The sequence below is a fragment of the Grus americana genome, chromosome 15, assembly GCF_028858705.1.
Source record: "Grus americana isolate bGruAme1 chromosome 15, bGruAme1.mat, whole genome shotgun sequence".
In the NCBI taxonomy this organism is placed as follows: Eukaryota; Metazoa; Chordata; class Aves; order Gruiformes; family Gruidae; genus Grus; species Grus americana.
Window position 1 is genome coordinate 1,229,505 of NC_072866.1, and position 17,970 is coordinate 1,247,474.

General features: G+C 51.2%; 1 protein-coding gene across 1 annotated transcript in view; it reads right to left on the minus strand.

Moving 5' to 3' along the window:
- Positions 1-2,754: 2,754 nt before the first annotated feature.
- Positions 2,755-17,970, minus strand: part of RAB40C (RAB40C, member RAS oncogene family) — a 37,217-nt gene continuing 22,001 nt past the window's right edge. The window contains exons 4-7 of the mRNA XM_054842751.1: positions 17,639-17,699; positions 8,021-8,098; positions 7,408-7,630; positions 2,755-5,863 (exon numbers count right to left, since the gene is read on the minus strand). Coding sequence (XP_054698726.1) covers positions 5,583-5,863; positions 7,408-7,630; positions 8,021-8,098; positions 17,639-17,699 — 643 coding nt within the window. The 3' untranslated portion in view covers positions 2,755-5,582. The remainder of the gene's footprint in view (positions 5,864-7,407; positions 7,631-8,020; positions 8,099-17,638; positions 17,700-17,970) is intronic.

Below are 17,970 nucleotides of genomic sequence, written 5' to 3' on the forward strand. Positions count from 1 at the left end.
CATGTGATGGTTTGGTGCTCCCCCCCCGCCCACGGCTCTCAGGGGAAGCCCTGCTGCACTGGACCAGGCATTTCAGGGGGGCTGGTGCGAGCAGGACACAGCCGCAGTGCCCCAGCACGCTGACCTCCCGACGGTGCCGTTGGCACAGCGCCGTGACCCGCAACCGCCACCGCTTCGCTGCCCGAGCGGCCGCCGGGGCCGGCAAACGGCTGCGCTGCCAGCAGCTCCACGCCGGGGCTCTCCTGGGGCCTGAAATCGGAAATCACAGTCAGGCCCGACATGAGCTCACCACGACAACGCGTGGAGGACCGATGCGTGTCCCGTGGCCGTGCCCATGGGCCAAGAACCCACCCGAGGGTCCGGCCAGCCCTGGATGCGGAGGGGAGGTTGCTCTGCCCTGGGACACTTGCGGGGAGGCCGATGAGATGTTTTGCAAACAGGACGGCCGGGTGCAGGAGCCGCTGGGGGCCGTACCCTGCCTGCCCTGGCAGCCCGGAGCCCCCCGGACTCACCTGGCCACCCCAGACACCGGCTGCAGAGTGGGTGCTGCCAGCACCTGGCTGCCTGCAGCAGCGTTACGCGTGGAGATCTCCAACCCCAAACCCACCTCGCTCCGGCCGGGAAGGAGCTTCGCAGGCTGCCGCAGTGCCTCGGTCCCCAAGGATGCACCCTGGGGGCATAGAGCCACTTCGGGGTGCACTTGGGGTGCCCCAGGGTCCTTCCGAGGGTGCTGCTGCAGGAGGGAAGGGGAGAAAAGAAAACCTGGAGCCCAGCTTTCGCCCACCCCTGCGCTGGGGTCCATGTGGTCACAGCAACGTGGTCTGAGAAGATGCCAGCACTGGGGTTTGGTCGCTCCTGCCCTGGCAGCCCCTCTCTGGAGCTGGGGGAGCAGCCCCCGAGGGGTGGCCCGTGCTTCACACAGGAGCCCAAGATGCCTCGTCCCCGTGTCACCGAGATCCAAAGTGGGACGAGTGCCTGCTGGGAGCCTTTGCCTCGGCGGCACGAGGCCGGCCGGCGGGATGCTGGATGCCGCGTGGTTGGAAACACAGCTCCCAAGGACCCGAGCCCCTCACCCATGACCCTGGACCAAGCCCACGACAGACTTTCAGCAGGTAAAGGCTTAAAGCAGCCAGAACTTCAGGCTCTCCCAAACTGTTCACCTCCATGTCCAAGCACTCACCGCACCCCAAAATGGGGTTTTTTGGGGTCACTTTCAAAGATCCCATGCACAGATGTGAGTTTTATGGCTCATCTTCTCCCTTCAATACAAGGGAGCGCAGGAAGGGGCTCAGGGCCGTGTCCCCCCTCTGACAGCACCCTGCACCCAGGGAGCAGGGCTCCTGCCCCATCGCTGCACCCACGGGTAGCTGCACCCTCATTTTCAAGCATCTCGGGTGCAGTCAGACGGAGGTCACCATTTCCTCACAGCCTGCACAGTACAACCCCGCAGGGACAGCAGGACCAACCCAAGACACCCTCAAATCGGGAAGGTGGGTTCAGATAAACGCACCCAACTAGGATAGACCTGAACCAGCTCGGAGCAACCTGCTCCCTCCTCTTCCTCCAAGAAAGAGGGACCTCTAAAGCTCTCCTAGCCTTTCCCCGACGGCCGTTCAGGCTGTGCGGTGTGTTTTCCTGCCCCGCTCTTCCCGAGCAGAGCCAGCTGCAGCAAAGGCAGCTCCTGCTGCTCCAGCGTAATGGGCTCCGGCTGTCCGTACCCCACCTGAAACCACACACAGCCTTTGTTTCGGCTCTGCTGGCAAGGGGGAACAGACACTTCCAGAACCCCCTGAAAAGGAGACCAAAAAAAAAAAAAAAAAGTCTCTGTGACTCTTCCCTGACCAGGCTTTCACCTTAGCTCCAGGGTTTTCCAGGCTGCAGACACTATCTCATTTCCCCCCCTGCCCCCTCCCAGCCCCAGCAATTACTACTTAAGCTGTTAAAACAAGCGTGGCCAGTCTGGTACGAAGTGGAAAATCTGATCCTAGGGAAGCGAGCAGGCAGGGGAAAAGGCAGGTCAAGGGGAGGTGGGCTGGGAGCGAGAGACAGAAGTTTCCCTCCAACCCAGGAGCAAACCCTCTTTCTTTGGAAGCTTAATAACCCCCCCAAAAAAAAAAACCCCAAAACTGGGAGATTTTAGGGGAAATAAAAGGGTGAAGGCCCAGTTGATGCCTCTGGATGCCAAGCCCAGCAAAAGCCCGATGTGACAGGGGTGCCCCAAGCTCCCTGCAGCATCTTTTCCATTTCAAGGTCACATTTCAGCTTGTTGCAGCCTGGGTAGGACGGGTGAACGCCGCTGCAGCTCCCCGAGATCGCCCGGACCCAAACAGGTGATTTAAGGCTTCGACTGTACGTGCAAAACCCGTCCCCATGTACCGCGCACAACCCCACGCAAGCCCCTGGGGAGCCTGGCTTCCTCCAGCCACCCACCGCACCCCATGTGTTGCAGACCAGTCTGTGTTTTCTTAGAGCTCCGCTACCCCAAAATTAGCAATTCTGTGAGAATCGAGCCTTTAACGATACTGATTTAGCTTCTGCGTATACAGAGAAAGGCAAAACCCCCAGCAGAGCCAGGAATCGTGACTTTTAAGACTCCCCAGAAAATGTAATACGAGTTATTTTGTGGACGATCTAGAAGTGGCAGTACACACCTGCACCGCAGGCTGCCCCAAATCCCCAGTTTTGGGGAAAACCACCCCCTTTTCCCTTCAACCTCTTCCCAGCCCACACAAAAATCGATACAACTTCTCCACCTTTCAGTTGGTAGTTCAAAACAAACAAACAAAAAAAAGACTTTAATTTATACAAAACAAAACCATGTATAATCAGTTGAACAACATTGACTGTACAAAGGAATAAAAAAATAAAAGGATAGTCAAAAAAACCCAAAACAACTCAGGAATGGTACAAGTGTTGGAGAGCAGCTACAGACTAGTGTTGACATCAGATGGAAGAATCTTTTCCTTTTAAATAAAATAAAAAAAAAAAAGTTTTTTGCTGAGCAATCGCTCCAGGTGAATCTTTCATCCTCACTCTGGACAGGATCTGTTGAGACGTTACAGGGTGGAAAAAAAAAAAAAAATAATCAACTGCAGGGAAAAAGGCGCGGGGAGGCGTCACACGTGGCAAAGCCAAACCAAGCAGAGGTACATCACGTTTTTCTCGGCATGCAGCAGCTTTGTGATTTCAGAAAGGAAACCTTCATCCCTCTTCGCCCCGCGCACCGGTGCCCGGGAGCGGCCCGGCGAAGGGGCCCCGCAGTGCCCGGATGATGTTTTCCAGGAGAAAAATCGCCTTTTGCGGGGCCGATCACCTGTTGGCCGTATATCCCCGGGCTGCTGAGCCAGCGATTGTCTTCTGCTGTGTGTTAAGTGATGGGAAACAGGTGCCAGCCATCCCAGACAGGTTCTCCAAATCCCCCGGCCTTCACGCCACCGTGCCGAGCTCGGCTGCGGCTTTGCTCTTGAGCCAAAGCACCACTACAAAGGATTCTTCTCCCCCTCCTCCATCTGCCTGGGGTTTAATTCTCTCCTCGCTCATTTGAGCTGGGCAATAAAGCACGCTAGAGACGAGCCAAGAGACCGACCCCCGTATTGTATTTTGTCCTGCAGAGCGGGGAGGGGGACCGGCTCCTTCACCTCCCAAGTCAGCTCAGAAGCAAGGGGAAGGAGACGTCCCCCGGGGAGGGATGCGCCCCTGCCCGCTGCCTCAACAAAGCGGGTCCGTCGGCCGCGCAGGAGCCGCTGCGGCTTCATTCTGCCCGTGCAATGCAACAAGCTGCTCTGGGAGGGGTGGGAGACGAGCAAGCCCAGGCCTTGCGGAGTTGCTAACGCCAGGAGGAAGATGGCAGCACTGTACCGGCTGGTCTGGCTGAGGAGGAGACCAGCCCAGCACAAGGAAAGAGTAATTCACTTTCTACCACGCTACTCACAATCTACACATCCTGGCCGCCTACAAGAATCTGTTGACATAGCTTAGTCCCACTGCCAAGCCCTGCTTAGCTTTTGCGGGAAGGGCTGGGCACTGTTTCTAAGTTTCCAGGTGAATTTCCAGCAAAGATCAGCCACGGGACGAAGCCGGGGAAGCACACGCCCTTGCTTGACGCAAGATCTTCTCCCACAGCATGTGCACATCTCGAGCTCTTGCCGCTGAGCACGCTCGCCCCTCTAAAATCCAGGAGTTTGCTTTCCCGATTTCCCGGGCCTGCCATGGAGCCAAGTGCATTTGCCACGACAGGACCTGGGGATCGCTCTTTTCCCACACAAACTTTTCACCTTCCCAGTCCCTTGCTCCTTCATGCTCCAGCAGGAAAAGCCGCTTCCGTCCTTTCCCCACTTTCATCCAGGAGGAGCCGCAACAACACTAGCTCAGGCAGAACGTCTTTGGAAAAAGCAAAGCAAGAAGCAGCTGGGATTCGGGGGCTGTCGCACGGGGTGGTGTGGTGGATGGAGGGTCTCCGGAAGCGACGGCCAAGGTTTTGCAGCAATAAGGGACAAAATTCAGCATATTCAGCGTTTTTCCTCTGCTTTAGGCACGATGCTTCAACCCTCTGCTCCTCAGAAGGCGCAAAGCGAGCAAGGTATCAGTCTGACCTCAGAGCTCTTTGTCCTGCCTGCCAAAAGCAAACCCCGAGACCCCGGCCTCTCCGCTCTGCCCCTCGATCCATTTACATCTCACCCTGCCTTCGGCTCTCACAAGTTTTAGGGAATGATCAGAATAAAGCAGCTTGGGGTTTGTTACGCACGAATTGTTCTTTCCTTCTGCATATGTAGTATTTAAAAAAACCCAGCACAAGCCGAGGTGGTGATTGAAAGTCTCTTAAAGCATTTGTATATTTTCATCGGAAACTCTTCCACTTCTCCCCTTTTGCTGACACTGGGAAAGTTAATCCAGTGCTTGTATTTACATGGCTGCATAAAATTTTCCCTGACTGCTTCTTAAAAAAAACCTTAAAAAACAAGTGAGATATATATATATGTATAATATTTACATAAATAAATGAGGAAGGCAAGCAGACTGCCTCCTTCCCCTTTTCAATTGGCCAACTCTTGCCTTGTTTTCTTTGTTTTTGGCAACAGCAGGTTAACATCCCAGTGAAAACTGTCATTACTCCCCTGTCCCCATTTTTTCCCCCCCCTACATCCAACGATTACTATTGCACCAGCAATCTGTTCAGGAGTCCAAGAGTTAAAGTTGCAGCACAGACTCTCCTTGCCTACTCCCTTAAGCCTCTCAATCTTCCATTAAATCCATTTCTCCATCGAGACTGGATGGGCTCTTTTCCCCTTCCCCCCTCCCCAACCCGGCAGCTGCTGAATTTTCCACCCCAAAGCCCAAAGCATTCTTGGAGGGTCACTTGGCAGAGTCCTCTCCCCGCCAGCGCCGCAAGATCCAGCCGGCACCCCGCTTCGTACGCGAAGCCAAAACGTGAGCACATTCCCAATGCTTGCGCGAGCCATCGGAAAAAAAAAGCAACCGTGGCCCATCCGAAAGGATCCAGTCGAAAAGGGTTAAGTGTGCAAACAGCTGTACATCGGTGGGTGGGTGTGGATACGTTAGAAGCTCACGGCGTGTCCATCCTGCTAAGAGATCTTGCAGTTGTTGCGTGAGCAGTTCTGTGGGGGGCTCTGGGGTGGACGAATGGATTTGGATCTCTTCAAGCTGTTACCTTTGCTGCCGCTCCCACCCCCGCTGCTGGCCAAGGAATACGACCGGCCATGCATCATCACCGCGTTCATCCCGTTCGCCATCGAGAAGGATTTCAGGTGACTCTTGATGGTGACGGGCAATGGCAGCTTGTCGATGAGGTGGACTGGGGTGCAGGAAACAATGGCTCGGCAGCACAGGTCCTGCAAGCTGAACACTGGTGGGAGAAAAGACCAGACAGTCAAGGGACAAGAGATGTCAAGGGCTGCCTTCTCCCTACAGCTACCCCTGATGCTGTGCAGCTCCTGCTCCTTTGGGGAGAGAAGCTAATAACGATTGCACAGGAGCCTTGAACAGGGAGCAGATTAGTTGGGACAAAAGCTTGGGAAACTCCAGGTAAGCTCTGCCTTAGAGGCTAGTGCTTTGCAAGACACCAGCTTTGGTGTCAACACGGGGCTCGGATGCCACCACCCCTCCTCTCTGCACAGTGCCTGTGCAGGCAGCGCCTTGCTCACAGCCCTGCCAGACACTTGGGCTTCTCAGGCCATCCTTTGGCAACCAGAAGGACATGCCCAGGGAAGGAGGCAGCAGGGTGAGTGAAGCAGGACAGTCTCGCTTGGGACCTGCTCGAGGAGCAGCAGCCACGGGGCAAGCTCTCTGCAGAGTGCCTGCAGAAACAGAGATCCCACCAAGCCAGGAGAAGGCTCTGCCCTTTCAGGCTTCCCAGTCGTCCTCTGAGCTCAGCGTTCATCATGCGGGCATGCTTTGGGAAGTCTGCTTGGAGGGGACTTCCCAGGAAGTGGCCACACGAGGGCACGCGTTCACCTCCAGCCGGCTGCCAAAGCCATGCTGCTGCTCCCAGCAGGCAGCACCGATTCCCAAGTCCTGCCTCTGGAAGAGGTTCAGGACAGGCCTGAGAATGCAGCCCAGCTCCTGCTCCCCATCCTTCCGCGAGCCGGAGACAGTGGCATGGCAGCCAGGTCAGGGGCAGGAGTCCTGGCAGACAATTTGGTGACTGGGGCTAGCAAACAGGATTCTCCCTCCCTCCCTCGCGAGCAGGAGCCGAGGATCCACATGAAGGCAAGGTCACCCCAGGAATGCACATCTGCTGCTGCTCAGACTGCCGGGGGGCACGCTGCTACCTTCAGCCAGGAACGTGGGACCTGAGACTATTTTGCTTCAAACGCAACAGGCTGAGAAGTAATGCGGAGTCTGTTTGCGGTTTGCCGCGCTGCAGCACGCGTGCCTGGATATATGGAACACCCCAGCCCACGGCCACATGCTGACAGCAGGGATGTGATTTAGCCCCTTTCACCTCCGTGGGCTTCCATGTCCCTCCAAAACAGGAGGGACAGGCTCAGGCAAGGGTAAGGACAGAGGTGCTTATGCTTGGATTCATCCCACACAGCCACCTGACCGAAGTACTTTCAAGTTGTGAGCTTAATTGCCCTCAGCCTCATCCAGAATAAGTGGAGAGGTGTAGGATGTCCCGGAGCAAGTCAGATCCTGGACGTGCTGAACTGCCCTCTGGAGCTGCCCATCCCTCACCGCTGCCTGCCGGGTTCCTGTGCTAGTACAGGCAGCTTGTTGGGGCTCAGCTTCAGCTTGTCTGACCCGAGGCATTTCTCCACGTCAGGTGCTTTCAGCTCCCACAGTTACTAATAAACACGCCTCCCACCGAGGCAGTCAGTCCTACCCCTCCATTTCAGCCCAGCCATCTCTCATGCCTTCCCCACGCTCAGCATCTTGCTCACTACTGACCTCTGTTGGGTCTCCAGATCTTCTCCATGCCGTGCCGCATGAGGACGATACGGGACAACTCTGTGAAGGACTCTATGACATTGAAGTTGCACAGGGGGCTGACCTCAAAAAACGTCATGCAGTTCTTCTCCGCGTAAGCCCGGGCCTGCTCCGTGGGCACCTGCCGTTTGAAGGCGAGGTGAAGCCTGTTGCCCACCAGGATCCGAGGGACACCTGGGGCATGCTTAAAAAAAGGAAAGAAGTGGAGAAGTCATGGCTTGTCCTTAGTGAGACCAGGCTACATCCAATATTCTGCTCGGCTGCAATAGCAGTGAAGGGCAAAGAAACAGAAATCGCTCCATGACCGAGGCACTGCCAAGCAGTACTACATGATGAGGAAGACTAATCTATCCCTCCCACAGTCCACTTTAGAGGGAACCTTCCCATCTTTCTTGGCCATTCCCAAGCCCTTTCCTACTACTCCGGATTTATGCACTTATCCCCTTATTTCGCTTATTTGCAGACTGCCATTGTTTCCTCTCCATCGCAGAGCCATTCTTGTCCCCATATCAGAGGTGGCACCTCCACGGATTTTTGCTACAGACCACTGCACGTGTTCTTCCATTCAACTTACCTCATCTATTTCCTTTATCCATCGGTCTATCCCATCAAAGGACCAGCGATTAGTGATGTCATACACCAAGAGAATTCCCTGGTGGAAGAAAATCAGGAGCAATCAGGAAGTTTCATAGTAGGCGAACTGAAAGGGAGACACACCTGAAAGACCATCTCCATATGCAGAAACCAAGAGGCGAAGGGGCAAAACAATTGCTCTAGCTGCATTATTTGTGTGCTGGCTAGGGCAAACATTGAGACAACAGGTCTGTACTAACTCAGTCCCAGACTATTAGGGAAGGTTTTACTCTTGTTTTGCCTTGAACATCCCCCAAATTATTTCCAGAGCAGCAGTCTCTACGAAGGAGGAGGAACTGCCTCAGTAACTGTGCATCCGGAGGAGCGAGGCTGTGCCAACACTCCCTCCTGCCCTTGTAAGTCTGATACAAACTCACTGAGGCAGAAACTGTTTTTCTTTTCCCCTTATGGAGAACAGCTGCATTCAGTGGTAGAACGGTAGCAGAACATGACAAAGTTAATAAAGCACGCCCATCTGCAGCACGCTTTCCCTCTCCACAACCTGTCTCATTCTGTTGTCCTTCTGCCGGCAGGGAAGAAGTTGAGCGATGCCAATAAACAACCCGGCATCTCTGCAGGACTGAGATCTCATGGCCGGGATCCACGCCGGGCTTTGCTGAAGGCAGCTGGTGTTGGCCAACTGTCACTGCCGCACTGGCAGAGAACACACAGTACGGTGATGCTGGCAAACCCCGGAGGGTCAGATCAAAGGTCCCACTGAAGGACCTTTCCTCCTGCTATTTCTTCTGGAAAGAGAAGAACCTACTGTATCCTCAGGCCCACATCCATCTCCCCTGAACACCACCCACATCCACAACGCACTTCACCGTCACCTCTCAAGGCACAGCACAGCGTTGCTGGCAGCCAGCACAGGCACAACTCAAGGCAGGGAATTCTGTGCCTGCAGCCGTGAGGACATGGAGCAGCACCTCAGAGGGTCTCCACTCGAGCCCCGAGCCTGGCTAGCAGGACCCAGGACCACAACCAGACTGCTAGCCACAACTCAGGTCCACAGCAACTCTTAACAAGTGAAATTTGCTTGAATCAAAGTATTTCTGAGGACAGACACAAGGAAAGTAGGCTATGCATGGACCTGCAGGCACACAAGTCAACGCATCAGGAGCTGCCTCTCAGCACCGGTTGGGCATATACAGCGTTTAGAGAATTGTCTTAAGCAGTAGCCCTTCTGCAACGCTCCTGCTATTTTTCTGACTTCTTGTCACTCTCTTTGCAATCAAGAACATTTCAAGTGACAACAGGCACCTCAAGGTTACTTTGCAGAATCGCAATTGAAGATGCCCTGAAATGGGAACTACGGAGGAACAGATGATCTTGCACCGCGAGAAGAGGCAGCCCAGCTGGGAACGCAGCGCCGGATGAAAGGTAACCCAGCAGCAACAGGACTAAGCTAAGGGCAAAACAAACCAGTCTGAGCTAGACTCCAGGATAACAGATCATTTAGCAGCAAGCTAGGCAGAACTGGTCTTCTCTGAATCAGGGGCAGCCCTCAGGAACAGCCACCCCTATGGCAAGTCCCCAGCACCAGCAAGAGAGATCTTAAGTTGGCAAAGGAAAGCCTCAGCTGGCAGCCTCGTCCTCGCTAGGAAATGCCTGGCTACAGTGCAGCGAAGGAGTGAGCTGACAAACTGCCCAGCATCTGTCCTGGTCCAAGTCAGAGGCCATCAGGCACCCTCACGTACCAGCGAGTTGCTCCTTTATTCACTGAAATGGAAGATGGGGGAAACAAACTACCTGGTCCTCCTGAAACACGGCTTTACAATATTTGCTGCTGCCAAAGCCCGTGATGAACCAGGGGAAGCCTGTACAGAAGCCATGTACAAAGATGTGATGTACCTCAGGTTTATCAAAAATAAAAAAAAGTTAGCAGCATGAGATCTGGAGCACATGGTAACGATAAAACACCAGGGACCTGAGCCACAAAGGCACTTGAGTCCTCATAATAAAGTCATGTGTTAGGCTGCTTTTCCCAGAGGGGGAACACTTCAAGTGCCAGCTCTTCTCAGAGTACGCTGGGTGCGCCTCAACGTTGTTTGCCTTTCTCTCAAAACCCTCTCAGAATAAGCAGCTCTCAAAGCCTGACCAATTTTATCATTTTTAAAAGTCTTGGTCAGAACAATCCTGATTCCTGAGCTTTATCCCCAACCTCATTGCACAGCACTTCCACCCCAGGGAGTTGCTCTCCAGGCAAAACTTGCTTTTTCTGCCCTTGCTGGCCCTCCAATATCTGCGCCTCTGCGTTTATACCGTTTGCGGGAAGGCTCAAACGTAGAAAAAGAAGCGGAGAGGGTACAAAAGGCAAGTGGGTTGGTTTTCATGTTTGATAACCCAACATGAGGAGCGAGCCCTTCAAAGTTTGGGTTTGAGATTGTTCCAAGGGACCTGATGATGAGTTTTCATAATTGCAGAAGCGTGTGTGGGGTGAGGGGAGCAGATGCATCTTCAATTTCCTCTGAGGAAGTCCGGAGTTCATGTCTCGAGCCCATAATTTTTTGCAGTGTCATTTCTAGAACAGTCAAAAAAACCTTCATACTCAAAAAGAATTGAAGGTTGGTTTTGTTTTGGAGGAGAAGAGAATTGGTTTATCCTAGGTTTAGATAGGGAAAAATAAGAAGGAAGCAATAATTTTCCATCATTAAAAAAAATTCCACAAACCCAAAAATACTGCTTTCAAGAATCCAATCAAGAAATACCTACTACCGGGATACATCACATTAAGTGCATTTTGGAAAAAAAGTACACAAAAACCCCCAGATTCTGAGCTTGCTTTCTTTTCATTTTTGTTATATTTATTTTGACTTTTAGCTTCCAAGGCTGCACGTGTGAATCAATGAGAGTCAGGAAATAACAAAGCAAAAAGTTTGATGACCCCCTTCCAAGACAAACTGCCAGCAAGTTAAATAAAGTCTACTTATTTTATTTCTGGATTGACAAATTCCTTTAGCCAAGAGAAACAGACCCAAGACCTAGTCTGCAAAGACTTCTTCTGCCAGAAATACGCTCTAGGAGGAGAGTTTTTAAGCTTGCTGGCAGCTGCAGCCTGGATCTTCTTTAAATAGGAATAAGGATAAAACATCAGCAAAAATGCAGCCCCGAGTTTGCAGGAGCAGGGTGGAAGGTCAAGACCATGATTTCCAAATGCAAGAAGAGACAGGCTGCCTGCCAGCTTGCCCTCCAAGTCATAACGCAGCTCCATGCACGCGCATTTGGAGTTGAGATTCTCAAGGAAAGCTTCCCAAAGGCCAGAAGACACCAAGTTGTCTAATGCCTTGCTTCTGTCCTCCTCCTTCCCAGCACGGGTAGTAAGACCAGCTTTACTTTTACTCAGCAGAAGATGGAGGAAGCAGTCTTAAAAACCTCTGGCCAGCTTGCGGTGCTGCCAGATAACCTCCTACTTCTTCCAAGTAGCGCTGGCACGCTCCAGACACCACGTTTCTACAGCACACATCCCAAATACAGTTTGTCATTACCATTTTCTCCCTGAGAGAGAACAGTACACAGACACGCAGGCAGACAGGGAGCTGGCTCCATCTCTGCAGACGGTTCCAAGTAAGATCTGTTGGTTTTTTCAGTTTCTTTTAAAAAAAGAAGTCTCCTTTAGAATAACATGCACAGAATTTTAATTTACTCAACTAGACAAATGAACAGTTTCCCATTTGCAGCCTAAATTGTTCTCGAAGTGCCTAGATGGCTGCCAACACCATAATATCTCTACACCTCTAAAGTTTTAGTTTCCCAAAGCACCTTTATAAGCATTATATATGCCAGGTTCCCACAGCATGAAGCAAAAAGCTGCACCTTCAGGTTCTCAGATCAAGGGTATTCTGGAGCCCTCACCAACCCTCCAACTTTTTTCTTTTTCTCCTCAACCTGCCTACAGGCTTCTCTGCGTGAGGTGGAAGATGACTGGATTCACCCCCAGATCTGTCTTGGGTCTTTTCACAATTGATTTTCAAAGTTCATTTCCACTCTGGTTTTGTTCCACGCTACTGGCATTGGCACGACCCTAAGCATACCAGCGACAGACATTTCCACATGAGTACGTTGCGTAGTGAACAAGGAACACAGATCATCTGTTATCAAATCCAGCAGCACACGTGGATGCTTACTCTGCCAAAACCCAAACTGGTTTTCAGCAGGAGCTTACACAAACCAAGGGGCGGGGGGCAAAAAAAAAAAAAAAGTGTCATCCCTGTCTGCTTGCCGCAGGTTTGGAGCAGGGTTATGAGCAATAAGCTTCTCAAGGCGAGAGAGAAGCAGCAGGCTCGCTCATCAGTGCAAAGCAGACGTCTCCAAGAAGGCTCCTCAGATCCCCAGTTACTTGCACAAGCACGCAAGAACATGGCCGGGGGGGAGCAAGTGCTCGCACAACTGCCAAGGGCTTCAGCTCAGTGCAGGCAGATGGCAGGGTGGCCAGGAAAGCGTCACTCACTGGTGTTCTCCACCAATGGAGAAAAGCTGTTGCTGAGGAAGCCTGGAAGACCCCCTCAGACTGGATTTCTCAGGCCCGCAGGACGAATTAAACCATAAACAAAGATCTAGCGTTGACAGCAACCAGAACACTTTGTCTCTCCTGCCTGCTCTTTTGGAGCTACATTCGGTCATGGCTTTCCAGCTGGCACCTCGGACCTTGGCTCTCGGGCAATTATGTCCTGCTGCCAAAGCATTTCCCAATAGCACAACACGCTGGGGGGGTTTACCTATCACTAAGCTTTTGAGAAACATTTTCATAGGCAGGGCAGACTCCTCCAGCAGCTGGACAACCCCAAAATGACCCGCGGCAGGTAAGGTATTTGCAGCAATCAAGAAAGCCGTAAGGTAGAGCAAGGGCTACATCTCAGTCTGCTGAGCTGCCAGAAAAGCCACCACCTTCCTGCATACTAAGAAGCCCTGAACGGGATAAACAGCAACTACTCAAATCACCTGGCTGAGCAGAACTCAAAATATTCATTATTCTGTTAGGACTACAACTTTGCTGTAAGATGGGAGCATTTGTCAACGTTGATTATGGATTCCCACAGATGGTCTGAAACTATTCATGAAGGAACTTCTGTATCACACTGTCTGGGAAGAGTTGGCAAGCCGTGTTTCCAGAAACAGTTTAAATCAGTGGCACATGAGAACGTCAGGAATGATACTGGCACTGCTTCTTCCTTGCTAGATCAGAAAGCACCACCACAACCCTCTTTCTCCCCTCAGTGATGACTCTTGGAATAGCTTGCATTAGCTCACAGCAGCCAGAAGAGCCACAGCTGCATGCACCAGTTGAGATCAGCACGCCAGCTCTGCTGTCAATGTGATTGTGACCTTATAACCAAGCAGAAAAAGACAAAGAGAAGTCCAAGAGCAAAATGAAAAGATTTCTGAAGCACCTTTAAGCATCACTAAATGCCTTTCACCATACGCTACACCACAACAATTAATATAAAAATCCTTCTGCAACACAGCAAGCTCCAGACCCCCTGAGTTTGTTCTGCAGGTCGCAATGCTGCTGGGTTTCCATCTCTACCCTCCCTCGGCCCCACAGTCACCGTGCTGTGGCCTGCACACTCTCCCTGCCCTCCCAGTGCTCTGCTCTCCCAGACACGATGGCTCCTCCTTTGCCCCAAAGCGAGTCCCTGAAGCAGTCAGGATCTGCTGGCCCAACAGACCTGAAGAGGGAAGGGATGATGAAAGCAGCCGTGATAGAAGGGAAACTCAAACCCCAGGGAAGCAAAAAGAAAAAAGGAAGGGGGTCCCAGGCACACCAGTACACCACCAGTCTCCACCTTGAGCCAAAGAGCTCTTTGCATCCCCGATGGGATGTGATATGCTAGGCAGGGTAGGGAGGGAAAACAAGGCAGATCTGTGATCCTCACAGCAAATCCCAAGGCAAACGTGGCTGGTCCACCTTGGCTGAAAGAAGGGACTGCTCCTCACTTGAAGCCAGCTCATCAAGGACAGTGAAGCTATTTTACTTTACATGCTTTGAAGCGGAGGAAGTTCCTGCGAACATGAAAGCCACATGGCTATGTACCCAGGAATGGTGTGGAATCTGAACTGGGGAAGGAATTGGGGTGCTCAGGAAGAGTCCTTTCACCGGGGAGGGACTAACCTGCAGTCCAGACTGAGCAAAGCTGTGCTGCAGGGGAAAGGAAGACTCCTGAGAAGGTCCACTCCCTATTTGGAGACTGTTTTTCCACTCTGCAACCTCTCCAGGCTTTACTTCAGAAGATTCAATTCTTATCGCTACACTCGAGAAACAATAAGGTTTGTGTGGGAAAGCCAGGGGTCCGTCCCTTACTTGAACCACTTTTCATACCAAGTGCTCTCATGAGCGCTGGCTATTCAGGCAGCGTCACCCTGTCCTCGGCCAGCCCCGTACGGGCTGCCAGGCTGCTGAGGCCAGCCTCCTGCTCTCACAGCTCACCCGTCAGAGTCCTCTTTGGAAACTCGTGCTTCAAGCTCCCCTTGTGCTCCTTACAGGAAGCCCAGGTCAGAGTCTCCCTCCTCTACTCGGTGAGATCCTTCTGCTAATTTTCAGTGTGAAGGTGCTCGTGGCCAGTTCATATTAAGCCGTTCTTGTACAAATATCACACTGCACTTTAAACAGAGCTTTTCCCACCCCAGCATCTCTCTTCTCTGCTGTATTTATTCTTCCTGAGCTTTTGACTTGTTAGGTTAAAAAAGCTGCTTCTCTTGCCTCCAGCTGGATTTGCATCAGGCTTCCTACAGCAAAAGTCTTGAAGTCTGATGATACCAAGAGAGGAAAGCAGACAGTCGAAGCAAAGAAGTCAGTACAGCACGCAATATTAAATACTTCTTGAAGAAACAAGAGAACTCAGGAGCATTTTATCTCTTTTCTCCTGAGACCACACTGGGTTAAGTTGTCTTTATGCTAAGGCTACACCAGAAGAAGTTGGCTTCCGCATACTGAAAATAACTGGAGGTGTTGAAGCCCATTCTTGCAGTGATGCCGGCATTTGTTATTCGAAGCAAAGAGTCCTCTTGCTTTGGTTAGCCATTAAGAGTTTAAATTAAGATACTTTCTCCTTCCATTGAGAGATGCAGTGAGTTGAGAGAGACAATACCTATTCCTGCATCGCCATATGGGAGCCAGTCGCTTGATGCTGAAACCAATCTATGTTTTACTCCGAGCCGCCTGGAGAAGACCGTACAAGGAGTCTAGGCATCAGTCTTCGAGAAGCACCCACTTTTCACCGTGCTCATCTTATGAGCACTTGCAGAGGGCCGTGGAGATATTTCACCCCTCCTCCTGCAGGGCACGCTTGCTGTTTAGGGTTGTTTTGTTGTTTTTAAGGACAAGGGTCGACTGTTTTGGCAGCTCAGGATTAATGCATCACAACAGGACTTTGGAAAAGGCCTTTGTTGCACAAGCAGAATGCAGGCCTGGAGGAAAAGGCGTAAGCTACACCTTGCTGTGCAAGTAAGCTCCATACCCCAGCGTTCAACAATAAAGCATTCACGTTAAAGGTCCCTCTGCCTGGCTGATGAGAGACGCTCGCAATAAACCTCAGGTGGACTCCTTGGGAGGGTAGGCAGATAAGATGGACAAGGCAAGCCTTGCAGATTTGCAGGTGAGAGTTCCTAAAGCAATGCTGATAAATACAGAAGGGCAAGATGTTGCCTCCAAAGCAAAGAAGGTCAAGAACTTCATTCTGAGGAAGGAAGATAAAAGCAATCCATTTCAAGCTTCAGGTCAGCCAGATACAGGACACCTATGGCATCCAGTGTCAAATGTAGTGTCCAGGGAGAACAGGCGGTGGGAACCCAATGGACACCTCGTGCAAGTGCCTTACAGCTCCACTGCAGTTTCTAGACAGATGTGTACCTGTCTCTCCAGGCAGTTCAAGTACTCTCATCACTACTTATTTCACCTTTCCATCTGCCCCAGTTTGCTGCACAGTGGCAGCAGCTACAAATTCTGGCACATGGGTGCAGGCTCTGCTGGGTGCTGCCCTGTGGAGACACGGCACTTGCTCTGAGGAGCTCACAGCTACACGAAGGGGAGAGTCTTCTCTTGGAAAAGCTGGTCAAGCTGCACATACGGGGTAAGAGCTCTTAAATGATATTTCTGGACACATGAGTTGGGAAGCCTGCTGCTTTCTACTCCCAATTTGATCTGGGTATCTGACACAGCAAGGTCTCAGAAAAAGACTGACCAAAGCTAAGTTATGTGGTCATCAGAAAACCACACTGACCGATTCTATTCGTTTATAACTGGTAAGGGAAGTGACGTGGTCTCAAGCCCACAGGTTATGTTTGGACTGGAGCTCTAGATTTTTCTGAAATGTAGTAAGGGTAGAGGGAAGCTTAAAGATAAACTCACATACGGGACTGAGCTGCGAATGAGAGATCCCGTACTCTCCCATTGCAGAAGGCACGCTCCAAAACTCCTTGCCTTGCACTTCTGCAAGCACCAGGAAATTGGCCTCCGCTTCAAAGGAGCTACCTCAAAGCATCTACAACCCCAGAGATGTGCACAAACAAGAATAAACGAGACTGCAGGAGATATCAACAGCACATCCCCGGGAAAGTGCTCTCGCGTCTACAGCACGAGTGAATTTGCAGGAAGTCTCAGGGAAAGAGCATGACAGATTTTGCCAGTTAGCAAAGCAGAAGTCTACGGCTACAAGGAGCAAAAAGCCAAGACCAATAGTGGCAAGTGTTTGAATTCAAGTGGCAAAGTTTCCCAAAGGCTGGGAAGCTGCCCGGATACTGGCGCAGTCAGAAGGCTGATAGATAGCTTCCGACTCTTAGTGTCTAAGAGAGGAGGAATTTCCTCCAAAGTTTTCCAATTTGGAAAGAAAAGGAAAAATACAGTATTTCATTTAGCTTAAGGAGACTTTATCCTGGAGGGACCTTGTCACGTTACTAAAAGGACAACAATAAAACAGTAAGAAAGCTCTATTAACTAACAGCAGTTTTTCAGAGGACCACAAGATTTTTCTGTCGTTCAGAATAGAGATGCTGTTCTGGAGCAGGGCCCAAAGGAGAAACTCAAAATGTAACGCTCTATCTTGCGTTTTAAGGAATGTACTTTACGATCCAATTGAGCTGCTCTACTTTCAAGTCTGCATCAAACATGCAAGAAGAGCCACCCTATTTTAGGAACTGACTTGAAGGCAACACAGACTGGCAGAACTCAATTGGGAAAGCCAGTGTCATATTTAAACAAATTTGACAAAACTCAGAAAGAACGAGCTCCCACATTAAAGCTCAGGCAGATGTAGAGTTAGAATTGTCTTGTCCTCTACAACCCCATCTTCTCAGCCCTTCTCTAGAAACTAATACTGAATACAGTCTGTACCAGACCTTTTCTGTAGAGGTCCAGGAAAGTCTGTCATTCGCTCCTCGCTCTCCCACCGTTTCATAAAAACGGAAGCAAGACGCCACGCAGTGCTTCTTGGCGTGTACATAGATCCCATCCTTTTGATGCTGGATGCATTCCTCTTCAGAGCTGTTTACTAAGGCGTGAGAGGTTTTTACAGCCTAAAGGAAAAGCAAGCGTGCCCCATCAAAGCGTGAGAGCAGCACTTACCTGGGCTCCTCTAGAGTAGGATCTGAAAATGGTGCAAAATCTTCCTTGCCCTGATGTGTCCCTGCAACAAAGAAAAGTTACAGCCATGAAATCTGGAGAATCAAGTCCCATACTGCACATCTCCTATTGGACCTTAAACAAAAAAAAAGGTCAGTGTTGATCTCGTCAGATCTTTAGAAGATGCACGGTACCCAAACTGCTCTACAGTGTTTTTTGGGAAGGATCAGTGGGTGTATCACACCTTTGGTTACAGTCAGACACACTCCAGAGGTCCTCGCTGTTGTCATGCTTCCCATGGAGAAGGTACAAACCAAAACCACTCAGCTTATGAT